At 33.0% G+C, this 19,924-nt stretch overlaps 1 protein-coding gene, 1 long non-coding RNA gene, 1 other non-coding gene and 1 pseudogene across 4 annotated transcripts; 3 read left to right on the forward strand and 1 right to left on the reverse strand.

The window, feature by feature from the left end:
* Positions 1-5,042: 5,042 nt before the first annotated feature.
* LOC143547727 (uncharacterized) lies at positions 5,043-7,796 on the reverse strand. Of its 2 annotated transcripts, XM_077039084.1 has the most exons (4): positions 7,669-7,796; positions 7,269-7,372; positions 6,803-7,161; positions 5,043-5,721 (listed from the first exon to the last, which is right to left on the reverse strand). In XM_077039084.1, exons 3-4 carry the CDS (start codon positions 6,989-6,991, stop codon positions 5,080-5,082), a joined length of 831 nt encoding a protein of 276 aa, XP_076895199.1. In that variant the 5' UTR covers positions 6,992-7,161; positions 7,269-7,372; positions 7,669-7,796; the 3' UTR covers positions 5,043-5,079. The 2 variants fall into 2 exon arrangements, with proteins under 2 accessions (XP_076895199.1, XP_076895198.1); XM_077039083.1 differs by lacking the exon at positions 7,669-7,796 and having other exon boundaries at positions 6,803-7,394.
* Positions 7,797-10,547: 2,751 nt separating this feature from the next.
* Positions 10,548-10,628, forward strand: TRNAS-CGA (transfer RNA serine (anticodon CGA)). The gene has a single exon. It is a non-coding gene; the product is annotated as a tRNA-Ser (tRNA).
* A 3,257-nt stretch (positions 10,629-13,885) lies between these two features.
* LOC143547728 (pentatricopeptide repeat-containing protein At4g21065 pseudogene) lies at positions 13,886-15,890 on the forward strand (annotated as a pseudogene).
* Positions 15,891-16,022: 132 nt separating this feature from the next.
* On the forward strand, positions 16,023-19,154 carry LOC143547729 (uncharacterized). The gene is made up of 4 exons (XR_013137827.1): positions 16,023-16,662; positions 17,702-17,798; positions 18,389-18,495; positions 18,872-19,154. It is a non-coding gene; the product is annotated as an uncharacterized LOC143547729 (long non-coding RNA).
* The last annotated feature ends 770 nt before the right edge of the window (positions 19,155-19,924 follow it).

Consider the following 19,924-nt stretch of genomic DNA (forward strand, 5'->3'; position numbering starts at 1 on the left):
CAATAGCTTATCGTACATTACGGAAGCGACCTTCCAGAGCGTTAGATTACAAATACGCGGTGACAGTTTCGTAAATAACCCAAAACTAGATGGTGATCAAATTCATCGATTATAAATAGCGTCTGATAAAAAATCTGAACTCCTCGCTCTATCTAATCCAATTTCCAAACACTAATCAGAGCTTAAAGTATGAAATCACAAAAATTAAAAACAAAATAAAAGTATGAACATCAAGAATCTTCACATTGATGAAAAATTAATTATTTAATTAATAGGATTGATATGTAGGAGGCTTTAGAATCATCAATCGATTATGAAATACAGAATAACACACTCAATTGAGCTATGATTATGGTTCAAAATATTATGCTTAAACGTTCTGAACAAAACTGAAATGTTCAGTTCAAAACTTAAAGCGTTCAAAGCAGAAATCTAAGAAGTTCACTACAAAAATTTAAGCAGTTTAGAACAAAAAAGGTTTAGAAGAAAAGCTAAAAAGTTCATAACAAAAAAAGTTAGAAGAAAAAACTAAGAAGTTCAGAACAAAAGATGCTTCAACTACTTATATTTGAGTTCGTTTATTCGTTATTTAGTTTGGTCGGTCAAATCGTCATGTAACGCTCATGGGCCGACAAACTCAATTGATTCGTTGATTTTGTTAATTAAGTTGGGTCATTCAAATTACCATATAATGCTCATGGGAGGCCAACTCACACATTTGTTTTGATTTTGGTATGCTAATAAGTTGGAGAAACAAAATGCCATGGAAAGCTCATAGGAAACCCAACACATCAAAGAGCATTCGCTATTTATTTAGTTGTTTGTTTATTTGATTTTATACGAAACGTTTTATGATTTAATTATTTAATTATCTAATTATTATAATATTCAATTATTTAATTACTTATTTACTAAATCACATTTGAATCAAGATCTATTGATTCGATTTAATCATACACTTAAAACATTTTTATTCTCCTGATCGGATACAAATTCTTTCTTCATCAAGACTAGGTTATCACAAGCCAATCAAAACAATTCACATTCTATTACTGAATTAGTTTTCACCTACTCATATTATCACGTTATTATAATATTGCACAATTTAATAATCGCAATGTTTTCTTATACTTATGGTATCATATACATAAACTATTAAACATATTCCATGTATTCAACTTCAAATTTGAATTTGTTAAAACATATCAAACTTCGATAAAACTCATTCACTCATCAAATTAACTCATTGATTTTCAATTTAGATTCTAACTTATCCTTAATTTATGAAAACATCAGCATAACATATCTAAGTTTTGTTTTACACAATAACTCATATGAAACCTACACAACTATCGAATCTTCTCATTAAATCATATCTTTATTAATCATAGAATATTTTCACAACATCAATCATTTATTTCCTATAACCGTCTCATGACCACATACTTAGTCAATGAGATAGCTCATGCGATCTCTAAAATATAAACTCAAATTCCAAAACATAAATACAATCAACTAAATCTTGTTCATTAAACCAATTGTTGGTAATTTTGACTCATTTACCCCTAATTATTCTCGTAACAAAAAAAAGAAAAAAAACCGCAAGTCTAAACATCAAATACATGCTGTAAACCAAATTAACAATCAATCGCAACAAAATCATAGCATCTCAAACAAGAAACTCTACGTCAAAATTCACTCGTGAGGCTTCACTTGCCATTGTCGCTATTCAATTCAATTCTCATATCATTTTGTACCCCAAGTAATCGTTCGGTTTTCTTGTTAATACTTGCCATGTACCACAAGACGTTCCATAACTGTCTATGTCGTCAAATTCTAAAACCCATGCTACGACGTTTTCTCAAATTTTATACCCTGCTTCCTGTAATTGCTACAACTATGAAGATCTTAATCACCTACGCCATGTGTGTTCTCGATTCAAACAACTTCAATTATTCAAATTTTTGTGGATATAGTTAATCAAATTATTTAAAATCAAATAAATCAAATCAGTCATAACTAAGTTTATCAAAGAAGATGTTTTTGTCATTTTTTTTATTTAAACATATTTTATCTTTCTTAATCATACATTATAACAAATCTTTATTCGATTTTTGGATTTAAACAATTTAAATCCTAATAATTTATTAATTTCAAGTAATTATGCTCATACAATAAAATCTATCTTTTCAAAATACAACTTCCTATAATACTCTACTCCTAGTTTATCTATTGACCTCATTCATTCCATTTCGTTTCACTCACAACCCTAAGGAATCCTTTTTCAAACTTCAAAGAATTTATAGCTTTTACCAAGAGGCGCTTTAGAAACTTTTATATTTTATTAACTCAAAAGTTCATTTTATTTTTAATAATATTTTACACAACTACGATCTTCTAGTTTACAACCAAAACGGATTAAGATTCTGGTTTTCTTTAAAAATCATGTCTTTGAAATGTTTTGTAACCCACATGATGTGACGAGTTATGCGGACCATCCGACGATCTAAGTAATTATGGAGGCCTACAAAATTATCGAAGTCCTCGCATGGAAATCATAAAACGTGCAATTGTGTGTTAAAAATGTAGAGATGTAGAGATGTAGAAATGTAGCTGGGATAACGGTACAAATGTAGAGATGATAAGGACATGGTGGATACGCCGCCGGTACATCCTATATATAAGTGCCCTTATCGGATTTTAATTTGAAGCGCTGATTTGACTATTCAAAGCTCTGTATTACGATTAAAAAAAATTATTTACAATTTTCCTTTCCTCAAAATGTAATGGTTTTGTTTTTATAGTATCCTTTAATTTCGGAACGAAATTTCCTAAAGTAGGGGAGACTATAACAACTCAGATTTTTTTTCCATTTTAGATTACTCAACCCGTTATCTTCGTGAAATTTTATCAATAAAAATATATCAGGTTTATCGAGTAAATTAACTATTATTATATTATTATTTTTTTATTATATTTATTTAATATATTACAATAACTTTGAACTATGTACATTTTTAGCCCTAAACAATACTTTAACCCACTTTTGTTTCCATACCAAATCTAGGGGGAATAAAATGCAAATACTATTACTATTACCTCCTATATCCGTGTTAACCCAAGATTCAACCCAAACCCATACCCCTATTACATACCCGTTTATGCAAAACGAAGCCTTGGACCTTAATTCTCGTAGTTTTAGAGAAATTTAATCAATATGTGTTTTATACCTTCCAAAATCGGCCACACCGACGTGTTGAATTAGGAAAACATGATCCATTAATATACAAATTCCTTATATTGCGATCGGACTAAATCGGGTAAAAAAATACATTATTTTGATCACTATAATTCAATTAATGACGGCTGCACAATCCTTATAACCTCAAGATCAGTAACCCTAAACTTAATTTTACATTACAAGCTCTCGGATAGGGTTTTGGATCGTATTCAGGCTGACGGGTCTCCGTTCATCCATATACAATTAATCAGTCACCAAAACTCAATTAAACCTGCAAAAAGAAACCTCTACCCATCGTGAATCTAACCCCTATACTTAATTGTATATTACGATCCTGCACATACGAGATTTAGGATTATGTTTGGCCGGCGACTTGGTTCACAATTCATCATCAATCAATCATCGTTTCAAGTAATTAAAGCATGTATCAGGAATCCTTGTCGGTGTATCCCGAATGGTTCATCTTTCTCACATCATCACTTGTTTTTCGTCACCCGATCAGATGAGTATCTCACTCCCCCTTTTAACTCATTTTTAACTGTTTTGGGGACATGTGCGTTCTATTTATTTTAATACTATATATTACTCAACTTGCAACTGTTGTCACTTGTGCTTAACAATTTATATCTTACTTGTTTATGTGCTTACTTGCTTTATATGCTTCCACATTCGGAGAGCTCCAACATAATATCAGTCTAGTATGATCATACGACCGTCGTAGTGGCCGGCGTCCGACGCATTGACAATGGTTTCACCGACACCTCATTTTTGGTAACCAATGTCCATTCGCATGGCAGTGGTTTAGCCCTTTCTTTATGGTTGATTGATTGTTTATATGCTTGGTTAAATTGCTTACCTCACTTGACACAGTCTGCTCTTTATTTATTATTATATAATCATGAAAATCTGGTGTTTTTACTCACTCAACATTGTGTTAACAAAACTATTTTATTTTCAACACATATGCAGGTTATCGTGTGATGTAGTTGAAGTTAGAAGACCGTTTAAGGACTTATGCTAGAAGAAATTCAATGAGACAATTAATTTTATGATTTTGATTTGTGTTTGTTTTGAGATATTGTAATGAATAATTATTTTATTTGAAATTATTAAATAGATATTGAAACTTTTAATGTTGCATGATAGTAACCTTGTGAGCTGTGACAATCAGTTCGCGCCCCGACATTTCAGCCGTAGGCTGGGGGTGTGACAGCAGGCCTCACCACGCTTCCCTTTTTGGGCGGTATCCCAACACAACCCCAACTCAAAAATCCCCTCCCCCATGTTGCCCCTCGAGGGTGTTTGGGGCTTTGTTACCACCTATGTTGCTTCTTTTTTCGTCCATAAAGGATTGTCTTAAAGAGTTGTTTCTGTTAATAACCGGCTAACCACCAACTCCATCGGTTCAATGTTGTTTGGTAGACCCTTTTTCTCTCTCACGTTTTTTTAATGAAATCATATTTTTATAACCTAAAGTCTAAACTATATTTTATTAATAATAATAATTTATAGTAATAACTTAACTTCAGTAACATTGAGGCTAAGTTAGAAAAACAAAGTTTCTTAAACACTTAAAAGGTTATCAGTTTAAGTCAAGATAACTAAAAAGAAGTTGTCTTTTAAAAAAATATATAATTTGAATAATGTTATTAAAATTATAATTTATAATAACATTTTTAACTTTCAAGAGTCATTAAGAAAAAAAACACTAGTTAAAATTCTAGTTGCCCTGTATTTGTTATATATAATAATACAATACAATAAAATACAATATAAAATGTACACCATATATGTATTTAACAAGAGTGCTAACTTTAATCCAACATGAATCATTAGCATTAAGATTTTGTTCTAAAAGCCATAAACCAAGCTTTAATTTCATCATAATCCGGTAGTTTAGGATGAACATGTCTCATTCGAGGTTTCACCGTTAAATTTGACGGTTCCTCAACCGCTACTGAGCTCACACGTGGCAAAGCACCATTCTTTCTCCGTCGTATGTTCTTAACCCGTTCTGCCACTACAACCTTTTCATCGTCCCGCTTTTCAACATTTGGATGAACCAAAACATCCTTGTTCTCTTTGTTGCCATCATGTTTTTGTTTATTATTGGTTGGGGAATCATAAACAACGTTGGAGTTTGTTTCCTTTTTGTTGGGATCGTTTCTCACGTAAGGCGGCCAAAAGTTGAAGAATGACCTTGATTTGGTTGAATCGTCTAAAGAAGTTGAACTTCCATCGGAACTGGTGCTTGTTTCTCGGCTACTCGTCGAGTGTAGACTTGTGGTTCTTGACAGGTAATTCCAAAGTCGATGACGCATACTTTCTGCTTGCTTTTGGAGATCAGCATCCAATTCATCTTTTTTACGAGCATTGTTGTCATCGTTTATTGTTTCTTGGATGTTGATCATCCACTCGTTTTCATGTTCAGGTCCGCGAGAGTCTTTGTCTTGATCGTCACCGGCTCTTATGGACCAGTCCTACCGGGAAAAAACATCAAATGTTAAAAACTAGATAAATTAAGTTCGTCAGAGTCCAAAATCATATTATCTTTGATTTAGTGTATACTCAGCACTTCTTAGCTCCTAACATAAAATCTAATGTAATATCTTTTTGTCTTATGCAGCTTTGTATTATCTATAATGATTTAATTACTTTATAATTACCATTAATGTTTATCAATATCTAAAATGATTTAAATATACTAAAATCATCATCACAATTGATATACGAGTTGAGGTAGGTTGAGGCATTTGTTTTAAATTACGTTCTAAGACTATCCACATTGCTAGAGCCTTTCCCATTGGCCCTTCTCATATGTCCTATCAACTCTTCTCCCCCTTCTTTGTAGCATGCATCTAACATATGGGTCCCCCGTCTCCCATCAACGACTTCTTCCATCTCATTTTCTATGCCTTTAACTAAGGGCTTCTTTTTCTCTTAATCTAAATGTGTTTTAATAATGAATAATTTAATAATCGTTTTATTTAAGAAATTAGTGTATTGCTAAAAAAAGATTGTGGTATTACGACTCTAAAAATGTTTTGTAGTGTGAAGAATCAGAAACACAAGGTACACAACCCCTTTAATTATGTTTAAATAAGTTCCATTATTGAAATAATACAATTTCTAATTGAAATTTAAAGCAACTAGAAAAGCATGTTAGATGAATACATAACAACAGAAATCATATTTTTCATGTTAATGAGTGAGTATCTCTAGAAAAAGCGTTTTTCTATTTAACTTCAGTTATTTATATTTATTTACTTATCAATGCTAATTCACACACCTCTAGACATACTTGTAAATTTACACCATTTTACCGATAACAGGATTTGAACCCCTCACAACTTTAAATGGGACGACAATTCAACAACTTGGTGCTGTTGGGCCACATGCCCCTTTGATAATTTTTTTATTAATAACCTAGTCTCACCAATTTACAAGTTAAATACAATGTTTTCGTAATCAAAAGAGTAATTGCACCATATGATCTACCGATCTAACTGATTCGTCTTGTCTAGGTTCGAAAACCATGGCAAAAAAACAATTAGAACTTACACGATGAGATGAAAACGGTTTGTATAATCTAGTATCTAATGACTCGGGGTCCCATTCTACACCATGTTCTTGAGCTATCTCTTCCATCAGCCGAATTTTCATATCCTCTGTCGGACGACCAGGATTCAACATATCGATAAACTGAAAGACATGAAGCATTTTTGTTTTTAGATTAACCCTATAAGCCATGTTTTAAATCTTAACCAGAATCGACCTCTTTGTTGACGTGATATTCAAACGATTTCTCATATCTCTCCGAAAATAAGGTTCTAAGTGTAGGTAGTTCTGGCAAATCACCAAATCTTGCAGCCGCATATATCAAAGACGAAACCGCTTCCTTGCAATCTTCCGGACATTCACTGTGTATGAAAAGAATTGGGTTTGCGGTTTTAAAGTGAAAATAAGAGCCAAACTGCCAACAACGTCAATAACCGAGTAATTGATTAACGAATGTGTTTTTTCTTACCTTTGGTCGTTTATTGTTGTTAGTTGGTCTAAGATGAGTGTGCAATATCGCCCAACAAAATCATAGCATAGTGTTCTATTCTGGTCAAGATATAGCCTCCCAGCCTGTTTTCATCAAATGCTAAGGGTTACCAAAGGATACATGGCTAACCATGTTTAGAGTCAAGATTTGCTAATTGCTATAACCGGTCTTTGTCTTGGAGAACAAAAGAAAAGTATTGTATGTAACTAGTCTCGGACTGGACCGGGACCATGTCGCGGTCTACTCCAATTTGATTCACTTTTATTATATGTTTAAATAATTTAGATCGCAGTTTTGATAAACAGTGGTGTTTTTCTAATAAAATATTTAAATTAGAACATATAAATAGAAAAAAGAATATCATTCAAGAAATAAGTACCCTTCTATATGCTTCAGAATCGTGACCAATTCTCAAAAGCTCGGCAATATCACTCCTCAAAAACTTTTGCATTGCATTTCGCCTTCTCTTGATGATCTCGATTCGCATCAACGTATGATCAATGTTTAGTTTGCTAATGTTTAACACAATAAAAATATTCAAAAGAAAAAAATATGTATTATGTTCATGACCTACTTTTGTTATTTTTAATACAAACTAACAATTTTGAACAAAAAAAATTGATTTAAACAATATAAATCAGTCTGGCTGGTTTGGTTTGGTTTGTCATTTCCCGAAACCAAAATCAATTAAACCGGACCGTAAAAATCAAAATCCATCACATAAATATATACTTGCCATTTCGTGTCGAACTTGCGTTTGAACCATGCCTCAAACATGTTTGCGAAGAACTTCATGAGTCTTTAAATCGATGACTTCCAGGTGGGAATGATAGTTTCCGGTGAGAAGGAAAGTTGAAGTTGTTTGAATCGGACTCAAGTTAAAGAAACAAAGGATGTACCATTGCACACGGAGAAGAAAGGAAGCTTTGCAATGAGCGACAAATATCAAATGAAGCAAAGAATATATATATATATATATATATATATATATATATATGTGTGTGTGTGTGTGTGTTACTATAATCGGTAAATTATATGGAATTCCTTAACACATTCGCATATTGCGTCAATATATAATATGGTTTTGTAGAAGTATTTCTTTGTGATAATGAATGAAAAATTAAAATAACGGGAACAAAAGTTATGGCAAACGTAAGTTTGTTTATAAAAATATTTTATGTAAAAAATATCACAAATACTGGCTTATTGAGAATTGTTTTGGTTTAAATCCGTTTTGATCTTAATCAAACATAGAGTTTTTTATAGACCTTTCAGTCCAAATTCATTTTGTCCGGAACCTATTTTAATCCGATCCAAAGTAGGGATCTAAATGAGTAAAGCCGCTCGAGATAAACACGCTAAACATTTGAATCGAGTTGAGTTTTAACGAGCTTGAGCCTCCATTAATGGAGCTTACTTTATAAATGAGTTTGAGTCTAAATTTCACTTATCGAGTTTGATTAGGCTTGCGGGTCTAAACAAACCTGCTATTTATATATATTTTTATATATTTTATATAATAGTTATTATTATATATATAATTATGCTAAAACTAAGTTAATCATAATATATATTATGTTATATATAAAACCTAATAATTATTATAAATCATAAAAACAAATCAATAATTTAACAAAATAATCAAGCTTAATCGAAAAGTTGCTCATAAGCCAAATCAAGTTTTTAAAATTTAAATAATCGACTCATTGAGTCAAGTTCGAGTATAGAAGAGCTCGGAGCTCGTTCATAAAATAGCTTGCCCTTTTTTAGAGCATTATAGAGCTAAAATTTTGTTTTGTCTGGGAGAGTATGAATCTCACAAATATGATGATGAAAAATGTAATCGATATTATTATTTGGTGTTTTGCAATAAGTATAATATTATCATGGTATGCGCTAGCGCTATAAATATGGTCGAAGTGGTAACCATTTCAAGGATAAAAAAGCCAAAATATATTTTATTTTTTTACCGTTAAAGTAACAACTTTTCACATAAAAAATTAACATATTTTCTGTGTTTTTTTTAATCTCTTAACATTATTTTGCATATTAAAAAACAACACATTTTTTTATTTTTGTCATAAAAGTCCCTTAACATGTAAAAAAAACCCTCGGTCGGATGAAATAATGAAAACAATATTTTACAAATTATGATAATAACAATAACAAAAGACATTTGTTTATAACTTCTTAAGGAGCCGAGCATATGTCAAACTCGAGTTTAAAAAAACAAGTGCACTACTCATGAGCCAAGTTCGAGCTTCAAAAAGAAAAGCTTTAAATGAGCCGAGTTTGAGCATTAGAAAAAAAAAGGCGAAACGAGCTATGCTCTAGTTTTAGAAAAAAAAAACTTGAAACAAGTCAAGCTCGAGCTTTAAAAAATAGCTTGAAACAAGCCAAACTCGAGCTCTAGAAAAATTGCTTAAAAGAAGCCTGGTCGAACTCAAGCTCGGCTCATTTACACCCACCTATATGAATAAATAAGATTCATAATTTGTTTGAAATTTAACACGTGGAGGAAATTTAATATGCAAAATACTTTAATGGACTTTTACAAGAGTACAACATCTAAATTATGATTATACCCATCAAACTTGTGAACAATAAGAATTGTAACCCAATGAACCTAAGGGTGTTGAAACTCAGATATCCGGATTTTTGGATATCGGAACTTCGTCTATCAGGACCTTTTGGATAGTGGATTTCACTAACCGAATCCGAAATTCGGATATCCAATCGAATAATGAACCGGATATCCTAAATATGGGGAAAAAATAACAATTATAAAAATATATCCGGAAATTTTCAAAATCACTATCCGAATCCGAATTTCTGGATAATTCAGATTCGGATTTTCGATTATTTCATATACGAATTCGGAATTTTTGAACACCCCTAAATGAACCTAATTTGTAGCTCGCATTAACAAAATAAAAATAAAAAATGCATTGACCAAAAGGAGACAAATAAAAAATTCTCAAGATTAGTTCAAAATTTAATCTTCTTCTTTTATTCAAGCCGGGATCTTTCACTATGGGAAACATCATTCTCTAGCAAAAAAGTCTCTTTATTTTTAATTTGTAGCTGGGCTTGTAATTTTATTTTGTATACGGGTTGATCCTCATTTTGCCTGTTCTTATCATCAATCAACTCAAGTTGAGTGAGAGTATAAAAATGAGCTCCAAATACATAAGCAACTGACTATGTGCAAATGTTACTAGTGATATTAAGGCTTCAGAATGGAGCAAATTGCAACTTGTCGATATGTCCGAGTGGTTAAGGAGACAGACTCGAAATCTGTTGGGCTTTGCCTGCGCGTTTCGAATCCTGCTGTCGACAATAACGCTTTTATTTATATTCATTTTTGTCAATAATGATAATAATATCAACATAATTCCCTTGTATATTAAAATAATAAAGGTCAAATTGAAGTTTACATTGGATATGTTACGTATGCACATACAATTTGGCAAGCCTACTTTAAAGTACCGTATTAAAGATTGATTGTGAAATTTTATACGACAATATGAAAATGATGATATTTTAATACAAAGTAATTGTTTGATTTAGGCAAGTTTATGAAAAATATGTAGCAATTCGGTTCAGATTTGTTGATTGGGGTTCTTTTTTGAGCTAGTAACAAAGTCCGACCACCTGGGTACACCAATTGTTAAAAGGCCGCCCACCCGCAATCTCATAAAGCACTAGACACTAGTGATCCGGTCCGCCATCAACTCCAGGGAAAACGACCGCACGAAGGCCCATCATGACAAAGCATATGGCTCGCGCACGATACGATATTTTGTAATGAACCGATGATCTCTCCCGGAAAAAGGTAACATTGCATATAATAAAGAAAATATAAGTAAGACAATGTAACATCGTAAAAAAGTATAGTAATAATAATTTTATGTTTTAATTTCTGTTTGTAACATGCACCCCACGTTCCCTCCATTCCTCTTCCAACAACCATTTTTTTCAATCTTTCCAAAACACACAAACCAAACCATCATATTATCAATTCCCATTTCACCTTTTTCTCAGTTTTCTTCCATTTTCATACGTTTCATCGTCTTCATTCTGTCAATCTCTCTGCTCGAATTCCAAAACAGTTCGAGCAATTGAATATTAAAAATGGCCGAGGATCATTTAGACGCCAATGCTGAGCTAGACCCTGAATTAGAGTCTATATATGCGGGTGCATTACAATGTTCTTCGACTTCATTTTGATTTCAACGTATTGATATCTATTTATTTATTTATTTATTTATTTATTTTTTTATGAATGTTTGTAGATATGGAAATGATGAAGGAGAGATTTGCAAAGTTGTTATTAGGTGAGGATATGTCAGGTGGAGGAAAAGGTGTTTCCTCCGCTTTAGCATTATCGAATGCCATCACCAATCTTGTCGGTAAGCGGGGGTTTGTTTCGTATTCCTTGGTTTTGTTAGAAATGAGAGCCTTTTAGGTTTTTGTTGTGTAAGAAGTTGGAAGAATAATATGTCCATGTCATGTTTTTTGGTTTTTGTTTTTGGATTTTTGTTTCTCGGTTTTCTTGGAGTCGAGTAAATTGAGCCATGTTTGTTATATAACTAGTCTGGTTGAGTCTATTTGAACCGCCTCCATTTGAATTGATGGGTTTAGCATTTGAATCAGGCTCCATTTAATTGCTTGAGACTCTCTATTTTGTTTATTGCATGCTTTAATTTTGTTAATAGTGCAAATCTATATAAAACAGCTCAATCTGTTTTATTAAATTACTTATATATAAGTCATAATCATCATTTGGTTTTTTCGAATATTTTATACACATGTAACCATCGCCAAATTACAAAACTCGGTTAAAAATAATCTATAATCAAACCATTAGCTTCTCATTTGATTCGTTAATTCCATTTGTTCAACAGCTTCTGTATTTGGAGAACTCTTGCGTTTAGAACCGTTGCCAGCTGAGAGTAAAGCAAGGTGGCAAAAAGAAATTGATTGGATGGTGGCAGTGACCGATCACATTGTTGAATTTGTGCCTTCAAAGCAAAATACGAATGGCGTGATAATGGAGGTCACGATTAATATCTTAATTTTCCTGCATCTGTTATATTTCATAATTTTAATTCAAAACTACAAGTCTAACCATGTAATTCAAAGCTACATTGTTTCATTTCATTGTTAAAAGTTGTGATGACTTTTATAAATGCATTTGTTCATACCTCTCAACATATATGTATTATCATTGGTCTAACCTAATATGCAATACAAAAATTAAATATAATATATGTAACTCACAAAATTACATATACATCTTTCATACGAGGTATATATATATATATATATATATATATATATATATATATATATATATATATTATAGCTTATACGTTAAGTAGATGTAACTTCATAAGCTACGTATTTATTTTATTATTAATTTGTCTATGTTCTTTTTTTTTTCTATTTCTAAGCTCATAATAATTTTTTTTAAAGAAATTGATTGATTAGTCGTAATTTTATCCGGTTTCTCAAATCTATTTAGTTTTCTCATGATTCATTCACTATAATAGTATTTATATAAATATAGATATAACTACTTACACTCATGATAAAAACTCAATATAAATGTTATATTATATATGTAACTATAAAAAGATAAAATACCCAATCAACATAGGCATATCTAATAAGATTTGCCTACAAACGCTCATTGGACACCAAATGAGCCCAACATGTCTTCCTTTAAAATGACCTCACACATCTATAATGATACATGTGCCTCAACTAGGGTAACTGATTGCCTATACTATAATAAGTAGGCTACATAGTTATCTTGATTGACAAAGCTACAGAGCCTGATTGGGTATGGCGAAACACCTTCTTGAGCCTGACAGACTCTAGGCTAGGAAGGTGCCTTGTCATGGCCCGTCGAGTTCCATTATAGCCCTGTTAGTCGAGACATTTGTCTAGCCTACTTATCTAAGTTAAGGTAACCGGTCAGCCTAACTATGACACATATCATCAACATGTGCAAAGTCAATTTTGAAAGGAAGATATGTTTTGGTGTCTAAGGAGCTGATGTCAGCAAATGCTATTTGATATGCCTATATTGATTAGATAATTTTTTCAATGTCTTATTTATAAAATTTTGGTTAAAGTTGTCTGTTTTGGTAATTTTTGCATATAAAACCTCGAATATGCATTAATCAGATTTGGAGCTAGGGTGAGCAATATATAAACCGTTAATCACACTGAACCAAAAACTAATGAAAACGAATCAAAATTAACAAAAAAAAATCGAACCGAACCATTATTTGAACCAAACCATTCATATTTTCATATACTTCAAACTTTTATACCTTCATTTTATGTATTTCACGTTTTTCATCTATTTATATCTTCATTTCATGTACTTTTAAATAAAATTTTTAGTCCAAATTTGATTTTGGTTATCAACCGAACAAAACTAAACCGAATGAAAATCATTAACCGATTAAAACGAACCAACTAACCGACCGATTAATTTGATTGAGACCAATAAACAAAACAAACCGAACAGAACCGAAGTATACACACCCCTGCTTAAATCAGTCCGCTAGGTTACACCTGTATTCAAATGCTGTTTCGAATTCATGCCACACCAAAACTAATCACCACCACCATCATTAATTTGATTTCTCATATCCAATGTCGATTATTACATCACTCACGCCTCCACCTCACCAATCGCTCACCATTAGACTACCAATCAATCCTCAAAACCTTCATTGCCCGAAGAGCTATTCAACCAGGCAGACAGCTTCACGCACATCTTTTCATTACTGGGTTAGCTTACAACACCATTTTAGCCACTAAACTCGTTGATTTATACTGCTCGTGTAATTATTTATCCAATGCCCACCAACTGTTTGATAAAATTCCCAAACGAAATGTCTTTCTTTGGAACGTCTTAATCCGCGCGTATGCGTGGAATGGCCCATATAATGCTGCCGTTTCGTTGTATTATAGTATGATTGATCATGGGATTGTGCCGGATAATTTTACTTTCCCGTTTGTTCTCAAAGCGTGTTCGAATTTGAGCGCGATTGATGTCGGTAGGGATGTTCATGAACATGTGGTGAGGACCGGGTGGGAGAGGGATGTGTTTGTGGGGGCTGCGTTGATTGATATGTATGCGAAATGTGGTGATGTCGGTAGTGCACGCCAGGTGTTTGATAAAATACCTGAACGAGATGTTGTTATGTGGAACTCTATGTTGGCTGCATACGCGCAAAATGGGCATCCGGAGGATTGCTTGCGTTTATGTGGTGAGATGGCTAAATGCTTGGTGAGACCGACTGTTGCGACTCTTGTTACTGCTATCTCATCGGCTGCTGACATGGCGGCACCGTTTCAAGGCAGGGAGCTTCATGGGTATAGCTGGAGACAAGGGTTTGTGGTTCAAGATAAAGTCAAAACCGCGTTAGTTGACATGTATGCAAAAAGTGGGTCGGTCAAAGTAGCAAGGAGCCTTTTCGACATGTTATTGGAAAAGCGGGTGGTTTCTTGGAATGCTATGATCACGGGTTATGCAATGCACGGGTATGCGATGGAAGCACTCGAGTTGTTTGATAAGATGACTTGTGAAACACACCCGGATCATATAACTTTTGTGGGTGTTCTCTCGGCTTGTAATCATGGTGGTTTACTTAATAAAGGGAAGGAATTGTTTAACTTAATGATACATGAATACAAGATAACACCTACTGTTCAACATTATTCATCTATGGTTGATCTAATTGGACATTATGGTCGTTTAGAAGAAGCTTATAATATGATAAAAAGCATGACCATTAAACCCGATTCTGGCATATGGGGTGCATTGTTAAACTCATGTAAAATACATGGAAATGTGGAGTTAGGGGAACTTGCATTAGAGAAACTTATAGAACTTGAACCCGGTGAAGCTGGAAATTATGTGATTATGTCGAATATTTATGCTCAAGCAGGAAAATGGGAGGGGGTCGCAAAGATTCGCGAATTAATGACTAATAAAAAACTTAAAAAAGAAGTTGCGTGTAGTTGGATTGAGGTGAACAACAAAGTGCACGCCTTTCTTTCGAGTGACACGTCTCATCCGATGTGTGATGAGATAGACGACGAGTTGAAACGAATTGAAAAGTTGATGATTGAAGCGGGATATGTCCCGAATGTTACACCTGTGTTTCATGATGTTGATGATGATGAAAAGATGAAAATGGTGTGTAGACATAGTGAACGATTGGCGATTGCGTTTGGGCTTATTACTACACGCCCGAAGAGTAAACTTTTGATAACGAAGAATCTTCGGGTTTGTGAGGATTGTCACGTGGCGATAAAGTTTATATCGAAGATTACTGAGAGGGAGATTGTGTTTAGAGATGTTAATCGGTACCATCATTTTAAAGATGGTTTCTGTTCTTGTGGGGATTATTGGTAAGTAATTATTTTTACCATTATTATTAGTTTCTTTTTTTGCATTTTTGATATATACATTTGGAACCAAGTGGTAAGTACTTGTTTTGCTAGATCATTTTTGAAGACGAATGTAACGTATAATTCGACAGTTATTTAATTAAAGAAGATGTTTGATTGTTAGTTGGTGCCTCCTTTCTATAAAGGTAAATACAAGAACATTTTATGAGAAATTTTTGCAACAGCATCTTATAATTATTTTTACCATTATTATTAGTTTCTTTTTTTGCATTTTTGATATATACATTTGGAACCAAGTGGTAAGTACTTGTTTTGCTAGATCATTTTTGAAGACGAATGTAACGTATAATTCGACAGTTATTTAATTAAAGAAGATGTTTGATTGTTAGTTGGTGCCTCCTTTCTATAAAGGTAAATACAAGAACATTTTATGAGAAATTTTTGCAACAGCATCTTACTTATATCTATGTTTGAGATGACACTTACAAAGGTAAATATACAAGTCGAGCCCGAGCAGAGCTTGAGCGCAAAACTCTATTAATGGGTTGTGCTCGAGTTTTAGACATAGAACTTGAAACAAGCTTGAGCTCAAACTCTTGTAATGAAACGGGCCGGACTCAGAGTATAGGTTGGCTCATTTAAACCCCTATGTTTGAGATGACATTTACAAAGGTAAGTATACTAGGATTTGGGACGATATTTTCAATGAATATATATTTGTAAAATAAGCAAATTATTGCCCTGCAACAACCATCCCTGAACTTTAACAGGGGTTTTGGCACATCTCAAGTTCCATTCCAATGGAGGTTTCCCTCACTACAATTACACAATTTCTCAATTTGGCCCAGAAAATTCAAAAATCTGAGCAAATTCATCAAGGTTATTTGCATTGCTTTTCGACCCTCATGAGCCTCAACCAAAATCCAACATATGGGTGAGTTTTCCTCTTTCATCTCTTTTTATTGCATATAACTATGATGAACTAAAGCATATATTTTGTATGATTGTATCGACTGGAAGCTGAATTCATGTGCATAAATGGTTAATTATGTAAGATAGATATGATCATGTGTTTTGTGAGTGGTGAATCTTATTGATTTGTGCAAATGTAACTAATTGGCTGCTATAAATAGTTATTTAGCTTTGGCAAATGTTAGGGTTTGTTTGGGATTTTACCAATTTAAACAACTTGATGAGCCAAATGTTTGAAGATCGAGTCTACATGGAAATGCATAAACACGCGGGTTCATTATATGCGTAAACATGTAACTTATTTCACCTAATTAAACATAAGCACTTTTGCTTGTCTAAACACTCAAAGTGTTGCTAGTTGATATTTAGGTTTTGCATTTTTCACTGTTTCTTTTGTCTTTCATTTGCAAAAGTTGAATGCCCTTGTTTGTAAGCGGTATACGAGCTAAGACTTATGCAAACATGATACCCTTTATCAGATACACCCCCCTCGTGTATGTGTGTGTTGGTGGGTGGGTGGGGGGGGGGGGGTTGTGTGTGACTAGAGGTCTTTTAACAAATATTGTGAAGGTAAAAGAGAAATTACTGATATTGATTATATAAGTACACGTATGCAGACTATTAACCAAGGACCCTAACAGGCTTAGTTAACAGGCCTAGCGGCTAACCCTAGTTAACATTTGTGCATATATATGTTTCGCCATTTACATTGGTGATACCTAAATCTTCAGTTCCTCTTGTGAGAAAAGGTAAATTTAGATCTCTCCGATCTGGTCATCGTTTAGTGATCTTTAGTTTAATTAAGGTACTTATCATTAATTAATCGATCTGGTCATCGTTTAGTGATCTTTAGTTTAATTAAGGTACTTATCGTTAATTAATCGATTAAGTTGATCAAGAATGGAAGGTTGATCAATGAAGTCCTTTGTATAAAGAATTATGCGCGCAGGAATCGATTCGTTAGTTTTATACAATTACTTTTTTCCCCATTTACACTCTAGGGCTTTCAAGCTTCTAATTGTTCAGGTGAGCTGTTGTGTATTTGTTGCATCAGATGGTTTCTCTTGATATGGTTAAAGGTGACAAATTTAGCTTACGGTATGTGTGGATTAAAATTAGCATCTTTAGCATGTTTTAGTTTATATTTGCTTATATATAAACTTGTAGATTTGGTACTAGTTTAACATTTCTTGGTATCCCTTGAAACCCTAGCTTGAAAATTATGACTATCTTAAATCATATATGATTTCATGGATCCAACTTGTTAAGTCTTTATTAGTGGTTTATACTTATGGATATGGGTCAATTTGGGCTGTTATTATCGGCCAAACCAAAACGGGTGGGTCGAACGGGTTAAAAAGGTCAAAATGCATATGTTCAAATGGTTATTTTGTCCTAAATTATTCTATTTAAAAAAGAATATATACTATTATTTTAGTAATATAGTTTTGTAATTATATTTAATACAATCAAAACTATATACAAAATTGAAAGTACCTGTTTTGATCCGAATCCATTTTGACTCGATTATTTTGCCACATATACTGATAAGGGAATATAAATAACAAGGGACCTTTGTATCAAATACAAGAAAGCTTGCAATTCTTTGTAATTTCGTATGTTCCAAGAAAAACGTAAATTGCAATTATATATTTTTTACAGATTCTAATTTTTAATTGAAAATACAGGAGCTATGTTGCTAGCATTTGCAAGGATGACCCGAGAAAATGTTGGGCCTTTCAAGAATTAATTGACTATCACAAATTCAGGCTTCTGGAAGGAAGCACTCCTAGAGGTAAGTTTTTTAAAAGTCAGTTTTGAATTGAACATTATATATGTGTGTGTATATATATAATAACTTCAAGAACACTTAACAATCAATCATTTTATTTATCTATCTATTTATTTTATACATATAATATTATTTGAGGTTTGTTTTGTCATTTATTATATGTAATTTTTTTACCTATATATTACCTGTATGTAATCACAAAGCTACATATAATAAGTGGCAGAACTATCCTCTAATAATATTATATATATAAAATAAATAAATAAACTGATTGGTTGTTGGGAGTTCTTGAAGTTCTTAAATTTTTAGTAGTTCCAAAGAGATCCAACCCCTATATTTCTTGATGCTGATTTTCAGTTTCAATGTGGTTTTTTGACAGCTACGGAAGTACAAAGCAATCCGAAGGGAAAAGAGGTTGTTTCTGAAAATCCAGCAGGTATATGAATTGATTTTGGGATATGGGGTCTAATCGTAAATAATGGGATTGTTGAATCATGGGTCAAAACATGTAACTTATATGTACTTTTTGTTCATTTCCTTTAGAGCTGTAGCCTGGAGGTAGCTAATGTATCAAATATGACAGTGAACACTGAATTACTAAAATAAAACGAGTTAGGACATTTTTAACTTTAAGCATTGGAATACACTTTAGGCGTCTTTTGACCTGCTTGAACTGTTTGATATGTTTTACATATAGTTAATAACTTAATATTCTTTTTTTTTTCTTGTTTTGTTAATACGTTAGGTAGTAATCATGATATCTGTATTACCAAAGTTTATGATATAATTTCTTTGAAATAAAACAATTTGGGACATTGGAAGCAGCAGTACACTAGGTGGCATTTGACATGTTTGACCCGTTGCTGTTTTACCTATTTCATTGTTAGCTAGTTTTTTTCTCTTCGTATTTACCTTTTTTAACCATTAAATATAATCTGAATTGCAATACTGTTCTGTTCATCTTTTGTAGTTTAAGTAACTACTGTATTAAATACAATTATGAAACCAATATTACTTGATTTAGGACAACTGTTGGCCCCTTTGACCTGTTTGACCTGTTTTGATGGTAGCCATCTCTCTCTTTTTGTATATGTTTTATGTGCTTGACCCATTGACCTGAAATTGACCTGTTTGCAGCCCCTAATGTTGAATCTTGTGGAGCAGGAGGAAACGTCAATGATATTGATGCTGAAGAGGATTCAGATTATCATCTCACCGTTGGAGTGTTTGCCAGTAAAGTAAAGGCCCTTGACATTAAAAAGAATAAGAAGAAACGAAAAGCACTGGAAGTTGAAGGGCCAAAACTTTTTGTGGGTGAACCACGGACTACTGTTTCATTTGGCGATCTTGAGCTGCTTAGTTCAGTGGCCGTGAGCATGATGCTTGAGCCTGTGGCAGAATTTGGTGGGGCCAGTGTTCAGGCTCCTGAAGA

Source organism: Bidens hawaiensis, unplaced genomic scaffold (genome assembly GCF_021521415.1).
Source record: "Bidens hawaiensis isolate Kalapana, Puna unplaced genomic scaffold, B.hawaiensis_p1.1 tig00014824_1, whole genome shotgun sequence".
Classification (NCBI taxonomy): domain Eukaryota; kingdom Viridiplantae; phylum Streptophyta; class Magnoliopsida; order Asterales; family Asteraceae; genus Bidens; species Bidens hawaiensis.